A 24,264-nucleotide genomic window follows, 5' to 3' on the forward strand; every position below is an offset into this window, starting at 1 on the left:
CAGGGCTGTGTCACACTGTCACAGGGCTGTGTCACAGTGTCACAGTGTCACCAGGGCTGTGTCACAGGGCTGTGTCACAGTGTCACAGGGCTGTGTCACAGGGCTGTGTCACACTGTCACAGGGCTGTGTCACACTGTCACAGGGCTGTGTCACAGTGTCACAGAGCTGTGTCACAGGGCTGTGTCACAGTGTCACAGGGCTGTGTCACCAGGGCTGTGTCACAGTGTCACCAGGGCTGTGTCACCGGGCTGTGTCACCAGGGCTGTGTCACAGTGTCACAGTGTCACCAGGGCTGTGTCTGTGTCACAGTGTCACCAGGGCTGTGTCACAGTGTCACAGGGCTGTGTCACCAGGGCTGTGTCACAGTGTCACAGGGCTGTGTCACCAGGGCTGTGTCACAGTGTCACCAGGGCTGTGTCACAGTGTCACAGGGCTGTGTCACCAGGGCTGTGTCACAGGGCTGTGTCACCAGGGCTGTGTCACAGTGTCACCAGGGCTGTGTCACAGTGTCACAGGGCTGTGTCACCAGGGCTGTGTCACAGTGTCACAGGGCTGTGTCACCAGGGCTGTGTCACAGTGTCACCAGGGCTGTGTCACAGTGTCACAGGGCTGTGTCACCAGGGCTGTGTCACAGTGTCACAGGGCTGTGTCACCAGGGCTGTGTCACCAGGGCTGTGTCACAGTGTCACAGGGCTGTGTCACCGGGCTGTGTCACAGTGTCACAGGGCTGTGTCACAGTGTCACAGGGCTGTGTCACTGGGCTGTGTCACAGTGTCACAGGGCTGTGTCACAGTGTCACAGGGCTGTGTCACAGTGTCACAGGGCTGTGTCACAGGGCTGTGTCACACTGTCACACTGACAGCTCCTCTCGCTCTCAGAGCGAATTCTCTGTGCCCTGAGGAGCCAGAGGGAGAGTGGGGCCCAAGCCTGGGCACTGGAGCTGCTGAAGGATCCTGGAGTGGGGAGGGGCTGGCAGGTGATCCTGACCTGGATGGTGCCAGCACCAATGCCCAGTGTGGCTGTGCTGCTTTCCCAGCCTCTGGCAGCTCTGGGGCAGCAGAGCAGAGAGGAACCAAGTGCAGGACTCTGCCTTTCCTGCAGCCATGGCCTCCAAACCACTCTGGCTCAGGAGCTGGAGGGGATTCAGAGAGGGAAATGATGAAGAGATCAGGGAAAAGAGAGGGAGAGAGCCCAGGAGCACAATCCAGGCCATGTGTTAAAGGATTCAGAGAAGGAAATGATGAAGAGATCAGGGACCAGAGAGCTCAAGAGAATGGTCCAGGCTGTGTCTCAAAGGGTGCTGAGGTGGGGACAGGAATTGCACAGCCCCTCTGAGCCCAGGTGTGGCCAGCAGGGCGTGGAGCTGGGGCACAGAACCATGAACAGGTTCCTGCCAGCGAGGGACGAGGCACCAAGGGCTGCCCAGGTTTGTGGCTGCTGTTTTCAGGTGTGTCTGTGTCAGCAAGGGCCTGTCCAGCAGCAGTCAGAGCTCTGCTCTGGGCACACTGGGCAGTGCTGGGGCTGGCTCAGAGCTCACAGACCCTGCTCCAGAGCCTTACATCTGCCTTTATTCCTCATCTTGGAGTACATTAAAATAACCAAATCTTTATTTTGGACTGAACCACACCAGTCTGGCAGTAGTTATTTTCTCTAGCACTGCATTATCTTGCTGGATGACTGGTCCTTGAGACTGCTCCTTTAACCTTGGCATTTTTTGGTGGCTTCAGTTTGCTGTTAGGGCTGGAAACTGCTTTGCATCCTCTGCTTTTAACCCAAGTCAGGTGGCGGTGATGGAATGGCGTGTTTGGAATAATTCTGTGTTTTCTCAGTAGAACACTGAGCCACAGCCTTAACCTTCCCAGTAGTTCATGCCAGTTGCAGCTGAGTTATTTGATTAAAATATTATTTTTACCAGCTCCTTGAAAGTGCTGCAGCAATCTGATTTTATCCTCATTGTCAGCGTGTGTTTGTTTAGTCTTTCAGACGAAATGAACTCTCCATTCATTTGGCACTAATGCCAAGGGAACTATTGTATTCCAAAATAATGGAGCATAATGTGCAGCAAAACATTTTGCTCATGCAGTTGCACATAATACACAATGGGAATTATTTGGTGGCTTAGGGTGCTAATCTGCTTCCTCTGGGGATGGGATTGCAGGTTTTGTATCAGCCATGGATGGGTGTCCAAGGCCAAATGGAGATTTTTGCTCTGGGGTTACCTGCTGAGTGTTGTCATTAAAAAAAAATGACTTTTTCCTGCAAAACCCGGATTTCTCTGAATTTTCTGTTGGCCTGAGAAATGCTGGGGAGCTAAAGAGCTGGAACATTTAAATCCTCAGTTGTTGAGCAGCATTTACAGTGGGGTGCTCAGTTTTAGGCCACAGAGGTGCAACAGGCAGGCAGTAAATACCCTCACCAAACTCAGAGGAATTACCAAATTCCCCTCACCAAACTCAGAGGAATTACCAAATTCCCCTCACCAAACTCAGAGGAATTACCAAAGTCCCCTCACCAAACTCAGAGGGGAATTGCAGTGGAAATCAGGGCGTGGTGCCCCAGAACAGACACCAGGGCTTTTCAGAGCCTGCCATCTCCTGCTGTTCTGCACTTCCCAAATCTCAGCTCAAGGTCTAAACCATTAAAGTCCTTCCAACACAGCTTTGAAAGGCTTTTTAATTTTAATAATGTTTGCTTCTTTTGCATTTCTTGACAATATCCTGCCACCTGACGTATGTTGTTGAAAAGGTGCTTTTCACCTCCTGTGAATATGGATACTCAGTCACACATTAACCTTATTGTCATTTAATTTTCACACTGCCATATACATTTGACTTTTCTTATTTTAGGTAAAACCTCACTTATTTCTGACTTCTGGGCAGAGTAGTTCTAACCCTGGACTGTGGGGAAAAATGAAAATAAACAAAGGGAAAGCATCAGCAGCACATCCTCATTATTGCATTTATGTTAAGGGGCTCTCTGTTTTCCTCCCTCCCAACAGATGAAGCAACAATATTTTATTTCAAATAAGTTTCTCTTGCTCAGTCCTTAATGGCTCGAAGTTAATGCCCTGAGGAATAATCTGACTTATTTTCTCTAATTTTCTACAGCAGAGCTGCTGCACAAATCCTTCCCATCAGCACAGCCAGATTCCCCAGTCTTGCCCTGAAAAGTGTGTGCTCCAATTTGCTTTCCAAGCCTCCCAAGCACACAGGAGGGGTGCACCTGAGCCTCCTGTGTTTCTTGCACAGGAAATTGTGGTGCTCTGGGGCACTCCTGGCCTTGCCAGGCAAACTGCATTTCCAGGCACCACGAGGAGGGGGAGAACAGCATCTGTATAAAGTGTCAGCTTCTGGAAGAGCATCACAGAAGTGCCAGCTTCATCTCCAGGCTTCCTTTCTTACATTTTTTATTTTTTCTTTTTTTCTGCCCATGATTCAATTTCTGTCTTCCCAGAAGTGTTCCCGTGGGGGACACAGGAGTGGGACGTGCTTGCTCGCTCTCTGCTGCGTGGCACTGGAGCAGGGCTGTTTCAGTGTCCTCACCTGCAGAGCTGCTCCTGTGCCTGCAAAGGGCAGCCCAGAGCTGAGCTGGGGCTGAGGAGGGAGAAAATCCTTTTCTCCTGCCGAAATGGCAGCCTGGGAGCAGCAGAAAGGGCAGCAGAGCTCGGTGTGGGCAGCGTTACCTGAGCTCCCCTGCCTGGAGCCTTCCCCTCTGGGAGCCAGAGCTGTCCTGGTGTTTTATTCAAATGGTGCCGTAAAGAACAAATGTCTGAAGTGTGGGAGGGACAGAAAAGTTCTCTCATTTAGCTCCAGCACAGTCACTAGAAAACGATCGAGGCTGCAGCAGGCAACAGACACACTCCAGGGATAGCTGGGAGCATCTCCCAGGGCTTTGTGATGAGAGATGTCAGCAACAGCAGCCAGCCCAAGCTGCAGGCCCTGGGAAAGGCTTTAAACCTGCTCAGAACAGAATCACTGCTGGGGTCACACTGAGATGAAAAGGAGAGAGGAGTGGTGTTAAAAAGATGATGAATATTCAGAACATGTCACACCGATGTTCTCCTGTTCCAGAAAATGGTTATTAAATTTATCCATCGCCTCTTCCTTTGCTGTCACACAGAAGAGGATGCTGCAGCTTGTGAAATAATGCAGGGCCAAGCCAGCCTTGCTTCAGCCCTGGTCCACAGCGTGGGGCAGCCTGGCTCAGGTGTGAACGCTTGCACAAGCAGGGATTTATGGAAGTTTCGTATAAAAAAATGATTTCAGGTGAATTCCTACTTACCTAAAACTATTTTTAAAAGAAAAAAAACCACCCAAAAAAACCTGGGAAGAAGCTGTGAGGGATGGCAAAGGCCACACTCGGGGATAAGAGCTTTTGATGCATTGCTCAAGTGAAATTAAAGCTTTGGTAACTCAGTTCACTTTGGTAAAATAACACTGTGACTTTTCAATGGCAGGGATTAATTTCTGAAGCCGTAGAGGAGCATTTAGTTTCAATGAATGATGAAGCTTGACTGAATCAGACAAATGAAATAATTGCCCTCTGTCTGGCAAGGTTATACTTGTGGCTGGACTTATTTCTTAAGCAGATTTGCAGTGCACAGAAATGGGAATTGCAGGTTGGAAGCTCATAAAAATATCTTGAGAGGGGTGCCAGCACTTTTTCTGGAGCAGGAAGGGTTAAAGGGTGAATGCTCTTTCAGGTCAGGTGTCCACAGCTCTGATTTCTCAGTAACCAGATGTCCTCTGCTGGTCTAATTAAAATGTTTTGTTTAATTTCAAACAAATGTTTTAAATTAGCTCAATGGCAATGCTCTAGGGAAAATGAATTTCTAGTCATTTTTTCAGGCACTGGACAAAACAAATGCTGGCCTACATTTTTTAGAAAGGATGTGAGATTTCAAGTGCCCTCAATATCTGGTACCTAAAATAGATGTCACAGGAATGACACGGAATCATTACTCGATGAAAAATGCTTCATTTAGAGAGAATTAAATTGCAGATGATTATCCACCCCTTTGGAAAAATGAAGACTGTTTCTCATAAAATTAGGAATCCTGTTTTTTACTACGGTTTGCTTTTATATTGGTGACTTTTTGGATTAATAAGTGGCTCCTTTGCTTTAAAATTCTCCATGCAATTAAGGCCCTGGGAGATAAAGGTTTGGCTTTGTCTGTGTCAGGCAGAATTAGAGGCACTGAGGAACACTGGGACAGGTACAAGGCTGTAGGGACCTGCTCTTACATGAGGTTTAAGCTTTAAACATTAAAGGAATGTTTAAAACTCTGGGACCAACCAGACAGAGGAGGGTGGAAGTGAAATAAATTCTGGAATGATGAGATTACTTTGGACAACTTAATGAAAAAAAATGCTCAGGTCCCACTGAGCCATTAAATGACTGAATTCCACATGGAAGCACCCATCTCCTCTGACAAGCCTTTGACAAAACTGCTCCTTTATTTTCATGGGGAGTGATTCCTGACCTAAAGATTAAAAAGACTGGGGGGAGAGAGGGACAGAAGGAGTTATGAGCCCAAGAGACAGGAGGAAATCCATTGAAAATGGAAACCAAAGTGCTCCTGCATTTATTAAACCCAAAGGTAGCAGTTGCAGATGTTTGGGTTGGTTAATTGCTGGTAAATGATTTGCAGAAGAGGCACAAATACTTTTAAATCTTCCAGTATCCATTTGAATATTTTTCTTTCATGCTGAAGTCCTGATATGTTTACAGCAAACCTTCAAAGCCTGTTGCCAGGCTGGAGCTCTGGGGCTCTGTAAATGCAAACCCCAATGGTCAGCACCCCCAAAAATGGGAGAAGTTAACCCAACATGAGTGTTCTTAGGGCAGACTGGTCAGGAGAGTCCAGAAATTAACCCTGGAAATGGGGACTGTGTGTTCTGGGGGTGATTCAAATGAAATCCTAATTGAGAAAGCTGCCATTCCACAGGGCTGGCTTTGTCACACGCCACCAGTTCTGGGGTGGTTGTGCCAAGGAAGGGAACAGCCTCCTGGTACCCATGGCCCATGGATTCAGTGGCAGAGCTAACTGCAAAATAAAATGCATGTAATTGGATTAATTAACAGTACATTTCAAGGTCCTGAAATGCAGCAGTAGCCGTGGGGTAGGTGCACAATGGAGGTTTGTTCCTGCAAACAGAACAAGTGCTATTTTTGGAGCTGTATCTGCAGCTCATCGAGGTGTGCTTTGCTTAAAAAGCTGCTTGGGTAGGAGTGGGGCTTTGAAGGGGAAGATAAATACTGTAATTAGGGCTGCAGGACAACAAAAGGATTATTCTTACCTATAAAATCATTTGAGTGAAGTTGCTGCAAGGATAATTATACCCAAAACTGCCTGCATGGGTCTCATATTTCCCTTACAAGGACTTACAAGACTCATTGAATATTTATAGGCCTGGAACTTAAGACGGGATGAAATGTAAAACATAAATCCAGGCGCAGTTTATGCTGATGAAATGTCCTGCAGTTGGTGCCCCAACCTTTCAGCCTTCAGGGCTGTGATGGATGAGCCCAGAGCTGGCCACCCTTGATGGATGAGTGCTGCCTGCTCCGGGGCTGGGCTCTTCTCCTGCTTTTCCTCATGCACAAGTGTTGTTTGTGCTTCTGCCACTGTTAGCACATGCAAATGAGTGTGCTGCTTCCCAGATGCAGGTTTCATATTTATAGATTAAATACAGCCTGAAAAATCATATGTTAATTACATTCTGAGGGTGTAGCAGAATTTCTCACTTGCACATATTTTGTTTTGCTGGGAATAGCACAAATTCCAGATCAATATATTTATAGTTGAAGCTTAGTAATAAATGTATCAGGCTGCAGAAAAAGCTTTCTAATCGTTACTATTACTAATCTCTTACCATTAGCTCAGTGCTCAGGCTTCTGTCCCACGTTGTGTATTTGTTTCTTTGCTTTTAAAAACCTGTTGTTCTGAGAAAACAAGGGGAGGGGGGCTGGCAAAGGATCAAAGCCAATCAAACAGGTGAGCAGAAATAAGCTGGCAGGCTGAGAGGTTTTGAGAGGAACAGGACACCCTGAAGTTGGCTCAGTTAGTCAGAAAAACCCTTTTTTATTCCCTCTGAAGGTCTCCTGGCCCATCTGGTGAGGCTGTAAATGAACCCTGCAGCAGCTCCTCCCTCAGTGCCTGGTCTGCAGAGGCCAAGGGGAGCTCCCTGTCCCTCCTGGGGCAGCACAGCCACACTCCCAGCCCAGCCTGGCAAATGCACACCGGGAATATGGGGGAGAAATGGGCTCAGAGGGGAGTGCAGCAATGCTGGGATTTTAAATCAGGCTGGTTTTGCCCTTGGGGATTGTGTTATTGAAGGTAGAGCTGAGCAACCCCAACACAAAACAAGGAGGGAAATTTGGGAGAAATCAATATACAACATTCAAACTGCTTTCTTGTTTACTGTACCAGAACCTTGCAAAACATCAAAAATAGAGAGGAAAGCTCAAAATACACAGTGAACATTATTACAAAGAAAAGTCTGACACAACAGCCACTGAAGTCAACAGAAAACATTGCACAGGCTCTCCTTGGGGCAGGATCGAGATAGACAAAGCAAACAGCTTCCTAATAACAAACACTTAGAAATATGCCTCTCAACTTTTTTCTCTCTAGATGCAAGTCCTCTGATGAGCAGTTACAGACTCAGAGATATGTCCATAATCCCTGGGATGACTGGTGTGGACTTTAGGCAGAGATCAGGCTCACTTTAGGACAAGCCTGCTGCATTATATAAAACACACAGTAAATAGAAAATACCTCCACTCCCCCCACATCCCTTTTCATAGGTCTCATAAATCTTTTAATAAATAAGTAAATGACAGAGGTGCCAAAGGAACTGGCAAACCCAGAGGTAGTTTCTTGTTTTTAGCCAGGCATGTCTGGCACAGCCCTGGCACCTGCTCCAGGGCCACAAATGCAGGGCCACAAATGCAGGGCCACAAATGCAGGGCCACAAATGCAGGGCCACAAATGCAGGCACAGCAGCTGCTGGGGAAGGGCTGCAGGGGCAGCACAGAACTGACCCTGTGCTCCTCCCTTTTCCCCAGTGCCCCTGGAGCTGCAGCAGAGCCTGGCTGAGGGAAGATGTTGTGCTGATAACTCTGCTCCTGTGCTGTGCTGGGGGCTTTGCAGCAGCTGTGGGAAGGTGCCTGGCTGGCTGCAGAGGTGCCAGGGCAGCTGCAGCTGCTGCAGGGGGCTGGGATTGCACCAGGGCAGAGCTGCACAGCTGGCACAGAGCTGCACAGCTGGCACAGAGCTGCACAGCTGGCACAGGGCTGAGCTGCACAGCTGGCACAGGGCTGCACAGCTGGCACAGGGCTGAGCTGCACAGCTGGCACAGGGCTGAGCTGCACAGCTGGCACAGAGCTGCACAGCTGGCACAGGGCTGAGCTGCACAGCTGGCACAGGGCTGAGCTGCACAGCTGGCAGGCTCTGGGTGCTCTGGGTATGTGCCAGCACAGTAACACTGCCCCTCTGCCCAGCCCTCTAAACAGGAGCCAAGAGAAAGCCAAACCTAGTGACATTTCCATCATTACAGAGCTCGAGTGGCTGCCAGCTGGACTCTTGCAAAGTCACTGGAGCCTCAGCACCAGAGTCTGGTAGGTTTTCCTTTCACCTTCCCAGGAATGATGTTTCTTCACGTAGGCTTTGGCCCGTGTTATAATTTCCTTTTCCATAATGGGGTCGTTCATTAAACTCTTGGACAGCATAACAAACTCCTAAAAGAGATGAAGAAAACAATCAGTTAAAATTTCTTTGAAAAAGTCCTAATGATACTGAAATAGCTGGTACCTGTCCAGCTGTGAGCCAATATATGAGGCTGTCCTAAGTAATTTTTCATGGTCAGGTACCATACTTTATTTATAAACAATGATCAATAAAGAATAATTTTATTACTTTACACAGCCCACCAACTAAGACATTAAAAATCAAAGACATTTCCAAGAGTGTTAAGATCAACAAGCAATACATTTAATGACACAAAAATTTCCTGCCTACCCAATTGCTGGAAGCCCAGGCTGTTTATAAATTAATTGCCTGCTCTGCATGGAGGACAACTGGAATCAGGTGTTTGATCTCAGCTCAGTTAAACTTTTATCTCATTGCTACTGCGACACCTTCAGTGAATTTCATGGTAAGACTAAAAAAGTCCCAACACAAACAAGGTGTCAAGGTAAGAGCAGGTATAGAGCAGGGTTAGCTCAACAAACACCAAAAAAAGCCAGATATTCCCTTTAACTTCACTGGCCAAAATACCAGAGCTCAAAGATCACAACTGCTCCTCTGCCTGCTCCTCGGCCTCTCATTTACTTCTAGGCAAAAGAAATTGTGGACTTCAAACATGTGAAAGGAGATTTGATGTCTGAACTAATCTATTCTGAGCAGCTGGTCTAATTTTCTATCAAGAGACGACTTCCAATGCTTGAGCTTGATTACAAATGTGCTCAGAGCTGTGCAGAACAGCGCCCTGGCTCAGCTCAGACAAGCAGGCAGCTCTGGTGTCACAGGAAAACTGAGATAATGTGTTAGCACACAGCTGGATCAGTGCACAGGGGACAAAGAGGATGGGAGGAGGAGACTCATTATTGACACAGGCTGTGAGCTGGGGAAGGAAATAGCACAGGTGAGAGCAGAGCTCAGACCAGCATTGGGTAAAGAAGACAACTGGAGTTGGAAATGGAAGTACACAGAGTGTCTGAATGTCCTCACAGATATGAAATCCACACTCAGCACAGGATGAGCTCTCCTGCCAGCGAGGGCTGAGCACAGCACAGCCTGTGACTGACCCCTGGGACACAAATTCACTGCTTGGACTGTCCTGGCAGGACAAAGCAGCAGGAAAATGAACCAGCCGGACACACAGGTCACTTCTGTGCCACGTCTGCAAGCAGGCGAGAGAATAAGGACATTCCCATACCCACAAGTGAACAAGAAGCTGAGCTCTGGACATGAGTTCTGTGTCCTGCTCCCCTCCCACAGCTGCCTGGGGCTGATTTAGCTGGGATTTCAGCCCCTTCCCTGTGAGATTCCTGGAGCAGGAGTGGGAGCACCCGGGCTGTGTCTGCCAGAGCCAACCCCAGCTCCACAGACAACACAGGGAAGGTGGGAAATCTCACCTGACTTCTGCTGCCTTCATCCAATTGCCTGGAAAATCACAGTAATAAATACTGTTCACACTGAGCTACATCCCCAACTTTAATTTTATGCTCCTGTGGAGGATTTTATTCAAAGTAATGTTTAAAAATAATTTATGTAAATTACCTAAGAGGAGAAGCAGCGATGTAACATTTCTTGACAGGTAGTCCTATTAGCATTCTTTTAAAATGTGGATATGGGGGACAAAAACTTGGAAACATGTAAATGATAGAAGAAATGAGATCCTTATTCACAGTAACAATACTTTAGGCTGAGGATAATTTCAGGAAAAAATGCCAAACTGAGTCCAAAGCATAAAATTCGAGAAAATGCGGGAGAGAGAAAAAGCAAATGGAAAAATGCCAGGAGATGGAGAGCAAGGACTTCTCAGCTTTATCCTGCTGCTTCCCCTAATCCAGTGTGACCACCCACAAGTCACTTGCAATGCCCCTGGAAGCCAGTGGGGAGATTCACTGTGACTTATCTGGGTTTTGCCTCGTGGCCTTGGAGCAGCTGGCTGCGCTTGTTTTCAGGTTGGGATGCTCAGCTTCAGATAGCAATAACTTCATTTTTCAGGTGTCTCCCCTAACTACAAGTGACTTGCATTTCAGTTGTGGTTTTGTGGTGAGTCTGGGCTTGCAGCATGCAGACATTCAGAGCTCAGCTCGTTCAGAAAATCCAGCATTTCATTTGGCTGTTCCAGAAGCCTGTGGTGATATATGAAGTAATTACAGGGAGGTAACACCTCTCCAGAAGCTGTTCTACCCTATTTGTGCAAGTGATATTTGCACAAATATTTATGCATTCCCATATTTTGTTGTAGATGGGAAGTAAGCTCCAGTTTTGGTGAAAGAGGGGTCAAATTCACAAGTTGCCTTCCTGTTATAAAACCCAAGGGTGTGACTTTCAGCAGCCCAAATGAGGGAGGTGATCTAAAAAATGCTGCCTTACAGCTCAGGGCCATCCCTGTTTCTAATAAACCTTTATTCCCTCACAGGAGTGGGTATAATTAATTTACAGGTGGCAGCAGAACACAGTGAAAAAGTTGAGGCTCAGCAATCAAAACCCAGAAAAATTGGAGAAGATCATCCCCTGTATATCCAGAAGCACTCTCACATCTGCCCTTTCCATGGGAAGGACTCCACCACAAACACAGGCATTTTCCTACTGCAACATCCATAATACAGTTTTCTCCTGGTAAATTGACCAATCATCCTTAAAGAAAATGTCAACTCCTCTGTATAATACCAAAAATAAATCCTGTAGAATATTTTACAGAGACACAGGAACACAGGTATCCAGGAGATAAAGCTGGAAAATGAGTGCACTGAGAAAAAAAGAATGAATAATTCCTCAATTACCACGAGAGCTGCACTGGTGCCACAGCTCACACATAATGAAAATAAGATGCATGGTTAATATATTATTTATATAATGAAAGTCAGTCTGCAATTAAAGCATTTCACAGCAGCTTCAGCAGACAGAATGTGATTCTAAAGGAACAGCAGTGACCCCAGGGGGGAAAGGCCAGGTGTGGAGGCAGTGCCAGGTACCTGGAGACAGAGCCCAGCTGGCCCTGTGTGCTCCCAGTGCTGCTGGGCTCTGAACTGGGGGTGCTGGGCTCTGAACTGGGGGTGATGGGCACTGAACTGGGGGTGCTGGGCACTGAACTGGGGGTGCTGGGCACTGAACTGGGGGTGATGGGCACTGAACTGGGGGTGATGGGCACTGAACGGGGGGTGCTGGGCACTGAACTGGGGGAGCTGGGCACTGAACTGGGGGTGCTGGGCTCTGAACTGGGGGTGCTGGGCACTGAACTGGGGGTGCTGGGCTCTGAACTGGGGGTGCTGGGCACTGAACTGGGGGTGCTGGGCACTGAACTGGGGGTGCTGGGCACTGAACTGGGGCTGCTGGGCACTGAACTGGGGGTGCTGGGCTCTGAACTGGGGGTGCTGGCACTCCACAGGCTCAGAACTGCTCTGCCCAGGGATGCTCAGAGCCCTGGGCTGTCCCTGTGCAGGGGAGGAAGGCTCTGCATGGCACAGCAGTGCTGCCCAGCCGGGCTCCCACCCCTCCAAACACTCCAGGGGCTGCCCAGCTCAGCTCCCTCCACCTCTGTCCCTCTCTTAATGCCTTTGAGGTTTATTTATCGCTTTCTCTTTATTTAGGTCCTTCTGTGAGCCTTTGAAGGTACAATTTTCAAACTCAGCCTGCTGAATAACTCTTTGTGTCTTCCCTTTCAACACAGTTTTGCATTATTTATTGCCCCGTTTTTATCTCTTACTTTTTTTACTTCAGGTCCCATTAACTCAGTGTCAAATATTCCATAAACTTGCAAATTCAAGCAGCAGGATCAACCCATGATTTAAAAGTAATGTGCACAGTAATGTGCACAAAATGATGGAGTGTCTGGAACAAAACGTTCCAGGGCTTTCACTCCCACATTAACCATTTCCATGGGACTGGCAGGGCTTTGGCTATTCCCAGCCAAATGCAAATGGTTAAGGATGGCTACAATTAAACACAACATTTCCCACTTTCCTGGAAGCCACACAGGCTCACTTCCAGCAAGAATGAAAGAAGAAATCCAACAGCCCTCACCATTTAAAACAATTCTCATTGCATAATGGTCAATTAATATCCCTCTAATTGGGCTTTCAAAGGACAGCAGGCACAACTGTCCAAGGTACTGCAAAGCCTTCCCTGCTCAGATCAGAAAGAAAATGAGCAATGCTTTCTACTCCTGAGTGATGCTGCAGCCAGGATCCTCCAAACCCAGCAAGGAAAACTCCTTTTCTCACCCACCAAACTTTCCTCATCTCTGCTGGTCCGGATTCTTCCAGCCAGAGACACTTTCCCAAGCACCTAGACACAGTTCTAATCTTTCTGTAGATTAAAGGCATTTTCCTCCCTAACCTGATGCATCTGAAGGCACAGCAGAAAAGATATTTAAGATGTTGAAGTAATCAAAGTAAAAAAAAAACCAACAAATTTCTTACCAGAACATGTTTTCCAGAAACACAATAGGATGCATTAATCACACAGTGCACAAGGTAAATAAATAAAATACGTTCTCTACTTTGCAAAATTATCAAATGGTGTATTTTAGTATGTGTTTTTAATCTTGAGTTGGGTAAAACTCTGAGGGAATCTTTTTCTGAGTCATTTTCCACGGCAGACATGCATATGTAACAGCAAAGCCCTAAGGCAGGAAAATAGGCTGAAATTAAATTTTCCAGCATTTAAATATGGGTAGTGTTCCCTCTCTCCCCACTCTTATTTAACTTCACTGAGACTTCATCCTAACACTTCACTTAATTTAATCATTAATTTCTCTGACTGAGCAATATCTTGCATCTAAAAATACTCCACATTAACACTGCTAGAAATTACAGAAAATGTGTCATCTGCAACTTGAGGCTCACTCTTTTGGTGAGCCACAGCTTGTCTAACACAAGTTCCTATTTCAGTTATCACTTGAAGGGGAATCTGACACATCCAGAGCATCTCCTGCAGGGTTTGGTTATGGAACCTTCGAGCCCCAGTGCAACAAGTGGCTGTGAGCAGAAACATTCAGCAAGGCTGACACCTAGTACGAGCTCCCTGAACTGCAAATGCAGCTCCAGGAAGGGAGAACCAAGGGCCCAGACAGACACAAGCCTGGGACAGAAAATGAACCTCAAGATCTGTGCCTTTCTTACCTGGGGAGTTGAAAATAGCAGTCCTGTTTCCTTGTGTTTTATTATTGCTGCATTCCCAGGAATGTTCCGTGCCAGCACTGGAATATCTAAATCCATTGCCTAGAGGAATGCAAAAAAGGGAAACAGCACTTTCTAAGGATTCATGGATTTTGAGGTGCTAACGATGACAATTTGAACAAGAAAAGCAGAAACAACAGCCCAAACTTCTTTCCCACCCCTCCAGTTTTTTAATTGAAAAACACCATTTCCCAGAGAGCTCTGCCAAGGCACTTCCCAAAACAGAGCTTCAGCTCTGAGGTGTGCAAACCCTGGGCTCTCACGTGTCCTGATCTGAAGCTTTAATTACTACTGATGAATTGGGAAGTCTGGAGATGCACTGACTGTAAAACCAGAAATATTCCTACTGTGCAATTATCACAGCGAGGAAGGAATTCACTCCCCCAAATCTTCAATCTGTTTCATACTGATTCCCTGTCACTCCAGAGTCAATGCATTTTTAATTGCTGTCATTACAATCCTGCATGAGGAACAATTTTGCTTCAGTTCACATAGCAAGGAAACAAAATTCCAAGGAGAAAACCATGATTTTTTAATAGTTTGGACAAAATTGAAGATACAAATACCTGGGCTGATAATGGACAGGACCAATCATATTTTGAACAGGAAAGGACTGCTGGGACTTAGCAACATATTTTAATAATTTAAAATGCCCAAGAAAAGCACAGTTCAAATCATGCAGGTGTATTAGTCTGACCACTGCATTTCCATAGCCCTGGCACACATCTGCTTTGCAGAGCTAAAAATAACAACCCTTGTGACAGAACCTGTCCTACACTTTGGATCAGAAACTTCCAGATTATCTGGGGTAATTCACAGATTAATGAAGTGAACACAAACCAGAAAAAATTAGAAATATAGAAACTACAGACTAGACTTCTGCATTTGTCTAAGCTGTTGAGATAGAGCTTTTTTAGAAGAAGTTTTTAAAAAGTCACTTTGATGAAATAAAACAGTCTTTGGTCACCCACAGATCGTTGTGTCACTTGCTGTGACCTCACTCAAACCTGTTTTCCAAAGGAAGAGCTCCAAAAGCCTTTGATGAGGGTCTGTCCCATCAGTGCAGACAGAACTTCATCTCTCATCCCCCTGCCAGCACCTGCAGCCCCAGGGAGCTGCTCTGGGCTCCAGTCACCCCACCAGTCAAGCACCAAGTTTATATTTAATTTTCTGTCATTTCCAAACTTTAAAGGAAAAGGAATTTGTTCTGTCTCAGACTTGGAGGGCGGGAGCTGCTACAGAAAACCTTCAGCCCCCCAAAGGCATAGGTACCACTGAATTATAGCTGCTGAAAGACACACCAGATGGCCAAATGCTTCAGATGCAGGGCTGCTGTTATTCCACTGGCCTTAAACAAATGGATTGGGCTGTAAATAATTAACTGCACAAAGTGCCTTCGAATTTAATTTAGATACTTAGTCTATTTTCAAGCAGTAAAAAGAATCATTTGCGTTGTTGAAAATATGTATAATTTACTGACCTAGGTTCCAGGAATAATAGCATAAAACAACATTTCAGTCCATTGGCCATCTGTTTTGTTACATTATTTTGACTGCAAATGTGTTTTACTGCTATTACAGGAGGATGCAGGGTGGAAATTGAAGCTGTGGGAACGTTACCCAATAACATCTCTACCCAGCAATACAGGGCTGAGAGAGCAAATGCAGGGTTTATTTACCACTCTGTCTTCTGGATTGTCCCTCATCTTCTTCCTTCTTCTAGCCCATGCATCTTCTTGGTGCCTCTTCAATTTTATTGCTTTACAACATCCCTTCATCTTTATTTTTTTTTTATTTTTGTATTTGCTATGGCTTTTATTCCCAACTGCTAGGCCTGTGTTGGCCAAGATTGGATTGTGCCTCACGGCACAGAAGAGTCTGTCCAACTTCCTTTCCTACAATTTTTGTTTTTAATTGGCTTCTTTTTGGTAAAAGCATAAGAATGTAATGATTTTCACAACTGGGACATTTCTGAGAGCACAGAAAAAGGGCTGCAATGAGATGGTGCTGTCCAAACCTTGTTTTTAGGGACAGAGGGAACACAGAAACCTTTCCAGTGGTGCCTTTCCCACCATCACGTGCCAGCAACGTGCAGAGCTCCTGAGCTCTCAGAGGAAGAGATGCATTTTTAATGTTTGCTGGAATGTTTTGTTTTCTCTTCTTCAAATGCCAAGCACAAACAGATCAGTTAGGGTCAGATCTGAGATCTCAGAACCAGTGACACAGTCATTAGTGATGGCTCTCGGCTCTCCCATACCTTGAGGCAGGTTCAACTAGATGTGATTATATATTTATCTCAATTATCTATTGTGTATTTATCTCACTCTGAAATGCTGTTTACAGATTCATGACCTTGTTAAATGTGGAACTTTGAGGACAATGAGAGCTGCATTTCCAAACTCAAGAGTGTTTTCTCCAGCCTGGGACCAGAAGGTTTTTATGCACAGTTTTCTCCCTTACTGTGGGAGAAGACCTCAGCAGATTTCCCTTCCTGCTGCTGGCCACGCCAGGAAAGAACCTCCCTGTCCTGGGCTGCCCCTTCCTGGGAGGGAGCGGGGTTTTATCAGCAGGGATCAAATCCCACTGTGCAAACACAGCCCCCAAACCCTGTGGAATCCACACCGACTGTCCCGTCAGCCCCGAGCCTGCACACCAAGCAGGGACACCCACCTGAGCTTACACACCTGAGCTTACACACCTGAGCTTACACACCTGAGCTTACACACCCATCTGATCCTGCACACCTGTCTGATCCTGCACACCTGTCTGAGTCTGTACAACCATCTGATCCTGCACACCCATCTGAGTCTGCACACCCGTCTGAGCCTGCACACCTGAGCTTACACACCTGAGCTTACACACCTGAGCTTACACACCTGAGCTTACACACCCGTCTGATCCTGCACACCTGTCTGATCCTGCACACCTGTCTGAGCCTGCACACCTGAGCTTACACACCTGTCTGAGCCTGCACACCTGTCTGATCCTGCACACCTGTCTGATCCTGCACACCTGTCTGAGCCTGCACACCTGAGCTTACACACCTGTCTGAGCCTGCACACCTGTCTGATCCTGCACACCTGTCTGATCCTGCACACCTGTCTGAGCCTGCACACCTGAGCTTACACACCTGAGCTTACACACCTGTCTGAGCCTGCACACCTGTCTGATCCTGCACACCTGTCTGAGCCTGCACACCTGAGCTTACACACCTGTCTGAGCCTGCACACCTGAGCTTACACACCCATCTGATCCTGCACACCTGTCTGATCCTGCACACCTGTCTGAGCCTGCACACCTGAATTTACACACCCGTCTGAGCCTGCACACCCACCTGAGCCTGCACACCCACCTGAGCCTGCACACCTGTCTGAGCCTGCACACCTGTCTGAGCCTGCACACCTGTCTGAGCCTGCACACCTGTCTGAGCCTGCACACCTGAATTTACACACCTGTCTGAGCCTGCACACCCACCTGAGCAGGCACACGGGCACGGCTGCTGCAGGTGCTGGGTCTCCTCAGAGCCCTCGTGCTTTGCTCCTGTCTGTCAGTCCCTGACACCCACGGGGAAATAGATCAGGTTGATTTTTGGCCAGCTGTTGTGTAGCAGCCCTGAGGGGGCCGTGGAGGTGACAGAAAGCTCCCCCTGAGGCAGTGCCCTGCACACTCCATCCCTGGCCTGACACAGCCCCAGTTTGGGAATGTCACAGTCAGGAACTGCTGGAGCAGAGCGGTGCTGCCGTGGAGGAGCAGCTGCCTCCCCCTCTGGGCAGTGGATGTGGGGATGGAAACACACTTCTGCTGTCTCACCATCCTCTGCCCTTCCCAGCTCTCCTCATGCTCACTGAGTCCTTGCTCCTGGGGACTTGGAGATGTGTGGAAATGCTGGAAATGCAACTCATTAGAAACAGAAGTGGGAGGTTCGTTAATACAAATGGTGGAAATAATTTCTGTGATCTTCTGAGATCACAAACCAACATTCAGCACCCCTCAAAATAAATTAAATAATGAAAGGCATTTCCCAAAAAAACTTCCACTTCAAGTACACGTATTTTTTCCTGAGAAAGTGCTTGATATTAAGCAGTGCCCTACTTTGACAGGTATGAAATAAAACTGGTTATTAATTTTCAATACTGATGGGAAAAGGATTAACTGAGCATGTCGTTCTTTCATTAATCATTTCAGAATTAAACAACCAAATACAGCTCTTAGATTGCTTTTTGAAAGGATGTAAAAATAAATGAAAGTCCATTCTAGCAACATTATAAGGAAGTGGGTGTTGAATCAAGCCCAGTGACAACCCCAGTAAATCAGAATGATTTCTACATCTCAGGTCTACCATTCTATCCTTTAAAAATAAATAGAGAAAGCATAAAAACCTGTCAGTTCAAGGGAAGGAAACCTTAATTGCTAACACTTGCAAAAAGAAGTATTTTAGTTTTGTCTTCAGTAGCTTTGAAATAGAGTGTTTGCACCCATTCCCAGTGCCAGAGGTGATTTCAGATTGGGGGTGACCTCTCTGAATAAGCTCCCTGGGAGCTGGAATTACCTCCAGGATGGCAGCAGACATCCCCTCTGAGATGGAGCTGTTCACCACGGCAAAGCTTCTCCTGACAGCGGCGTGCAGCTCCTGCTGGGGCAGCTCCTGCAGCACATGCACCCCAGGGAGCCTGCAGAGAAATGCAACAGAACTCCTCCTGAGCCAGCAGGAAAGGAATCCTGACAAGCCCCAGAAGAACTGATGGGATTCTTCCCTCTGGAGGGGAGGCACTGGAACTGCCCAGAGCTGCTCTGGATGTTCCATCCCTGGCCATGTCCGAGTTGGACGGGGCTTGGAGCTGTCCCTGCCCATGGCTGGGAGGGTGGAACTGGATGATCCTCCCAAAAAAACCCTTCCACAATTCTGTGAGTAATAAATCTAACTAAATCAGAGTAAATCAGATGTGATTTAGCACAGAGCATGAACATACTGGTTATTCTGAAATTTTAAATGTTTGGAATACCTAGTCTGGGACTGCTCCATGCCAAATAATCCCAACAGATTTGTCAGTCCCACAGAGCTGTGCAGGGACACTCATTTGTACAGACACCATTTTACAAGGGGCAGCCAACTGCTTTCATTCAGCAGACAGAAGCTTTAACATCAACTTCTTACCTTTTAACCTTCTCCTTAACTTCACTGCTAAAAAGGGGATCAACCTAGAAATGAGCACACACAGAGCTTCAGCACTGCAGCTTATGTTTGAAACACACAGAAATAAAAGTTTAGCACATTTTTTAGCTGAAATACTTGAAAGGCTGAGCTTTAAGATCATAGCACAGATCTGTTAGTTGGCTGTCTCAAAGCTGGTGTGACTCCTGAGTGAGGGGCAGGGCACTGAGGTACCCAGGGACTGTCCCTTTATTGGAGTAAAATGTGCCTCAGTGAGCTCAGGAAGCAACCTGGACAGAAACTGAGACACTCACATGGATGCTGTGCTCTGGCAGAAAGAGTTGTTGGAAATCCAATAAACAAAATTCCCAACCCCAGTAAATCATAAACACAGAATTCCCAACCCCAGTAAATCATAAACACAAAATTCCCAATCCCAGTAAATCATAAACACAAAATTCCCAGTCCCAGTAAATAACAAACACAAAATTCCCAGTCCCAGTAAATAACAAACACAAAATTCCCAGTCCCAGTAAATAACAAACACAGAATTCCCAATCCCAGTAAATAACAAACACAGAATTCCCAATCCCAGTAAATAACAAACACAGAATTCCCAATCCCAGTAATTGCCATGCCCACATGCAGGCAGGCTGCAGTTATTAAATGCTGTCTAAGCTGGGTGATTTACTCCAGTAGGTTTATTTACAAAGCTCAGCTCTCTCTGCTGTTTTCATTTAGCATGATTAAAAGAACTTGAAAATCCTTAGCTAGACATGAAGAACAGAACTCAACTTTTTTTATTAAGGCTGACTGGCTATATTAGATTGATACATGATAGCTTGCAGGGAATAATGTGACTTTTTAGTGTATATTAATATTTTGGGTTTGGTTGCTGGGTTTTGTTTCAGATTATGAAACAGAGAACACTCCCAAATTGTTTTAGAAAACACTTTTGGTAAAAAGTCAGGATTTATTTTGTAACTATGGCTGTATGCCTTGAACACAAAATTGATTATTTTATGAAAACTGGGCTTCATAAATGGAAATATTCAGGTGAATCACTCTTGTACTAAGGAATGAATTCCTACTGAATACAAAAAATAAAAGCCTTGCTTAACTGCTTAAAAAAAGTATTTTTGCTATTTCATAATGAACTTCCAATTGCTATTTCTATATAAATACATTTTCAGCTTCTTCCCCAAGAAGCTCTATTTTGATGTTGTGTTCCTCTCATGAGGAGCCACCTCTGTTTCCATTAAAATCCATGGAGTTCTTGCAAGTGATTTAATGAGCAGTGGGACAAGGTCTTGTGTTCTTGTCCCTTTAGAAGGAGCAGAAGAACTACAGCCTGTGGCTCCTCACATTGGTCAGATGTTCATTCCTGTCCCTCTGCTCCAGTGGAATCCAGGCAGTCCCATCAGCCTCAGAACCAGCTTTGAGCTGTGTCCTTCTGCTGTCAATGGTCCAAGAATCCTGCTCTGAAATTGAGAACTGAGCTACAACATTGATGCCAGGGTGGGGATGGAGGGGTGATGGCCCTGAGCTGTGTTTGGGGTCTGGGATCAGGCTCAGTCCTGCAGGAGCTGCAGCCAGCAGGAGCTGCTCTCCGAGCTGGGAACGTGCTGGGACCATGGGAGAGCTCCCAAAGGCTCTGCCTCTGGCAGGGGGCTGAGCACAGGCACCCAAAACCATCCTGAAAACAACATTCTCATACCCAGGTACGCAAAACCATCCTGAAAACAATGTTCTTCTGCCCAGGCACCCAAAACCATCCTGAAAACAACATTCTCACAGCCAGGCACCCAAAACAATCCCAAAAACAATGTTCTTCTGCCCAGGCACCCAAAACCATCCCAAAACCAACAGTCTCCCACCCAAAACATCTCCAGCACCCAGCTGCAGCATTTGTGGCCACGTTTGTTGATAGAGCAGGCAAATGCACCCATCAGTTCCCAACCATTTGCTAAAGCATCCTTTATCACATTTATCACATTTATCACATTTATCACATTTATCACATTTATCACATTTATCACATTTATCACATTTATCACATTTATCACATTTATCAGCCTGGCAGAGGTCAGAGGAAAGCAGCTGGAGCTGGTCAACAGTTCCTGTCACAGGAGAACAGACAGGGCCATGGGCACCCCCAGCCAGGTCCAGCTGGGCCATTCAGGGAGTTTTACTCTGCTGACAGGGAAAGAAACATCCAGGATGTGTTTGGCAGTGCAGGAAGTCAAATCAAAGATCAAATGCTGCTCAAAGATGAAGGGGCCTGTTGAGCACAGAGCCTGCCATGATCAAAACCAGCAAAGCTTCTATAAACACACAATATTAAAATGCTGCCATATAAATATTCACTCTGACTGAAATAATGGTCTGGGAACATCTTTATAGTGCTGAGGCTCCAGACTTTGTAGGGGAAAACAGGTCTCAGTACATTTAAAATCCTGTCAGAGTGTCACCAGAGTACTACAAGTGAAAAGGCTGAGGGATCTGCAGAGATATTTAATGTGGAGAGGGAGAAATTGCTCATTTTCTCAGGTTTCTGAGGTTTTGGCAGCACAAAACCAAAGGAATCCGCTTTTATTGCAGCAGCAGGTGACCCCACACCCCAGCGCTTGTCTCTGATGGGACAGTGTTCTGTGCTGCCCACTATTTATTATTTATTATTTATCATTTAGCCCAATAATGGCTAAAAACACCCCAAAATGAGCTGGGAGAGCTCACCCAGAAGCTGAAAGCTTTAAACAAAACTTGAAAGTTTTGTGGCCTTAACTTTTTTTAAAGTTTCATAAGCTCCTATTCTTGGAATATGGAGCTGCTGAAAATTAGCTGCTGTTCCAAATTTCATTATAGAAATGAACAAAAGGAAAACTCTTAGTGGAGACAAATGGTGAAAGTTTTACATAACACAGGCCTCAACCCTGCAACATTACCTGGATTGCACCATTTGAGACAATCATGCAGAGAAAATACAGGCAATAATATATAATCTTATGGCAGCAAATAGATCATCTCATGGAGGTAAAGCAGAAAATAGAGTGTGGGCCTTTGTTCTTCCTCTTCTTAATTAATATACTCTTACTGCACAGGCTTTTAATATTCACAATAAAAATTACATGCTTCATAGATGGTGACACTGATTTTCTTAAGATTTCTGTGCTTTGAGAAGCAACATGAATAAGAAGAGTACAGCTAAATACCAATAGAGCTGAGATGTGTTTTTTTTTTAATTTAGCAATATTTTAGTTCCATGAGAGAAATATGCTTTAAGATGTTTTAAGAAGGTTCAGCCCCTGATCCAGCCTGGGTGCTGCCACGGGGTTATTTCTGCTCTGTAAAGACATTAGCTTATAAAAAAGTGAAGCAAATTTAAGAGGATGACTAAAATGTTTAAAATCCTCACTGGAGGCAGCAAGTGCATCTTTGGATTCCAAGGCACAGCTTCATTCCACCTGCTCTAGATTTGCCAGAACACCAGTTCACTTCCCAATCATTTTGTGCATTCGCATGGAAAAAACCCCAAATAAAATAAAAAACGTAAAAAACAGCTTTTAACAAAATAATCCTATGTCCCAAAATTTACAAAGAATAAAACTGAATGAGAAAACAGAGAAATTGTTCTTATTTGCCTGTTGAGAGTCTATTTGGGTTTTGTATAAAGCAAGTTTTCAGGCTGGTGTGGGGATGAATCAGAGATGAGACTGATCCAGAGGGATCACATTGCCCAGATGGAACAGGGCAGCTTTTAGCCCCCTTCAAGCAGCAGTGAGAGTTTATTTAACATGACCCAGCTGCCTCCTCAGACCTTTCCCACTGCTTGAACCGAGGCTCCAGGCTGCCCTTCCCAGCCCTGTGCTGCAGGATCCACGTGGAGAACACGGATTTGCACTGAGTTCTGTAGCTTTAGCTGCACAGGCAGCACACAGAAGCAGAGGAATCACGACAGAGGGACCAACTTGAAGATTATTCTGAGATGGGGATGTATAAAAAACCTGTTTATCCAGGCTTTGGTGCACTGAGACTCTGCGTGGAAAAGGAGCTGGGCTGGTTTTGTCAGCTGGAGCTGTGTCCTTGCTGCCAGGTGTCAGACAGAGCCTGAACATCATTTTGCACCTGCTGGCAGCTGTTAATTGTGCACAAAGCCAGGACTGAGCCCAGACCCCCAGGAATGGCATCAAAGCCCAGATGGAACAAGGACCCAGGGCTCCACGTGAACCAAAGATGTAAGGACAGGGATAATGAGCATCTGAGGCACCTTCACAGCATTCAAAATCCTCATTAGCAATGCCTGTGCAAGAAAATTCTCCTGCCTTTCAAAACATTTGATAGGTTCATTTCTAAGCCATCCCTATTGAAACAGGCATTGCTAAAAGTTCACCTTCGAGGAGTTTGTGAGCATCTAACATCCCACAGGTGTAACAGCAGTAGCCAGGAGTAGAATCCAAGTACTTTGATGGTTTTTGATGGCTTTTGATGGTTTTTCTCCTCAGTAGTCCTTTCTGGAGTGGGAGGAAGTGAGGGAACAGAGCTGGGCTGCCCTTGGAGCTGCTCCCCCTGCGGTGCAGGAGCCCTTCCATGGACAGTTCTCAACTTTGCAACTCTGGAATCACTTCCACACTTCAGTGGGAGCTGGGAACAGCCTTTACAGGCTCTAGGTTTGTACCTTGTCTCCTTAACAGAAACCCTCTGACCTAGGTGCAGTTTGGAGCAGAGCAGTGGTATCTCAGATGCACATAAATGGAAATGTTTAAAAATAAAAATTACTTACTGCAGGTCCAATAATGCCCAGATGGACACTGGGATCCTTTCTGTGCCAGTCTGAAACAGAAGATGAACAACTATTTTATTAATAAAAACTATTACATTTTAAAATCAGTATAAATAGCTCCATGATTAAAGAAGAATCAGACAAATATTGTATTGCTACTTAAAAGACTGAACATGCACCAGATTCCATGCTCAGCCCTCTCATTACCCCTCAGAATTCAAATATTAGCATATCTGAAAGTTAGCATTTAGCCTTTCTGCTTCATGCAATCTCTTCTGACTCAAGGGTTATTTAACTAAGCTCAGATATTAATTTTGAATCACTCAAGAGAACAATGCTCTGTATAATGCAGTGACTCTGGCCACTAAGCCAAAATTGAATATTTTCCTGTGTAAAGGAACACGTGGAACTGACT

At 45.8% G+C, this 24,264-nt stretch overlaps 1 protein-coding gene across 1 annotated transcript in view; it reads right to left on the reverse strand.

Moving 5' to 3' along the window:
- Window positions 1-7,415: 7,415 nt before the first annotated feature.
- The window catches only part of GLT1D1 (glycosyltransferase 1 domain containing 1), a 44,896-nt gene continuing 28,047 nt past the window's right edge, over window positions 7,416-24,264 (reverse strand). The window contains exons 8-12 of the mRNA XM_088065232.1: window positions 23,850-23,899; window positions 19,073-19,116; window positions 18,467-18,587; window positions 13,862-13,960; window positions 7,416-8,743 (exon numbers count right to left, since the gene is read on the reverse strand). Of these exons, the coding sequence (XP_087921358.1) occupies window positions 8,597-8,743; window positions 13,862-13,960; window positions 18,467-18,587; window positions 19,073-19,116; window positions 23,850-23,899 (461 nt within the window). The 3' untranslated portion in view covers window positions 7,416-8,596. The remainder of the gene's footprint in view (window positions 8,744-13,861; window positions 13,961-18,466; window positions 18,588-19,072; window positions 19,117-23,849; window positions 23,900-24,264) is intronic.

This window comes from Pseudopodoces humilis, chromosome 20, assembly GCF_049639895.1.
Source record: "Pseudopodoces humilis isolate 2021_Gansu_Grassland_sample_001 chromosome 20, ASM4963989v1, whole genome shotgun sequence".
NCBI lineage: Eukaryota > Metazoa > Chordata > Aves > Passeriformes > Paridae > Pseudopodoces > Pseudopodoces humilis.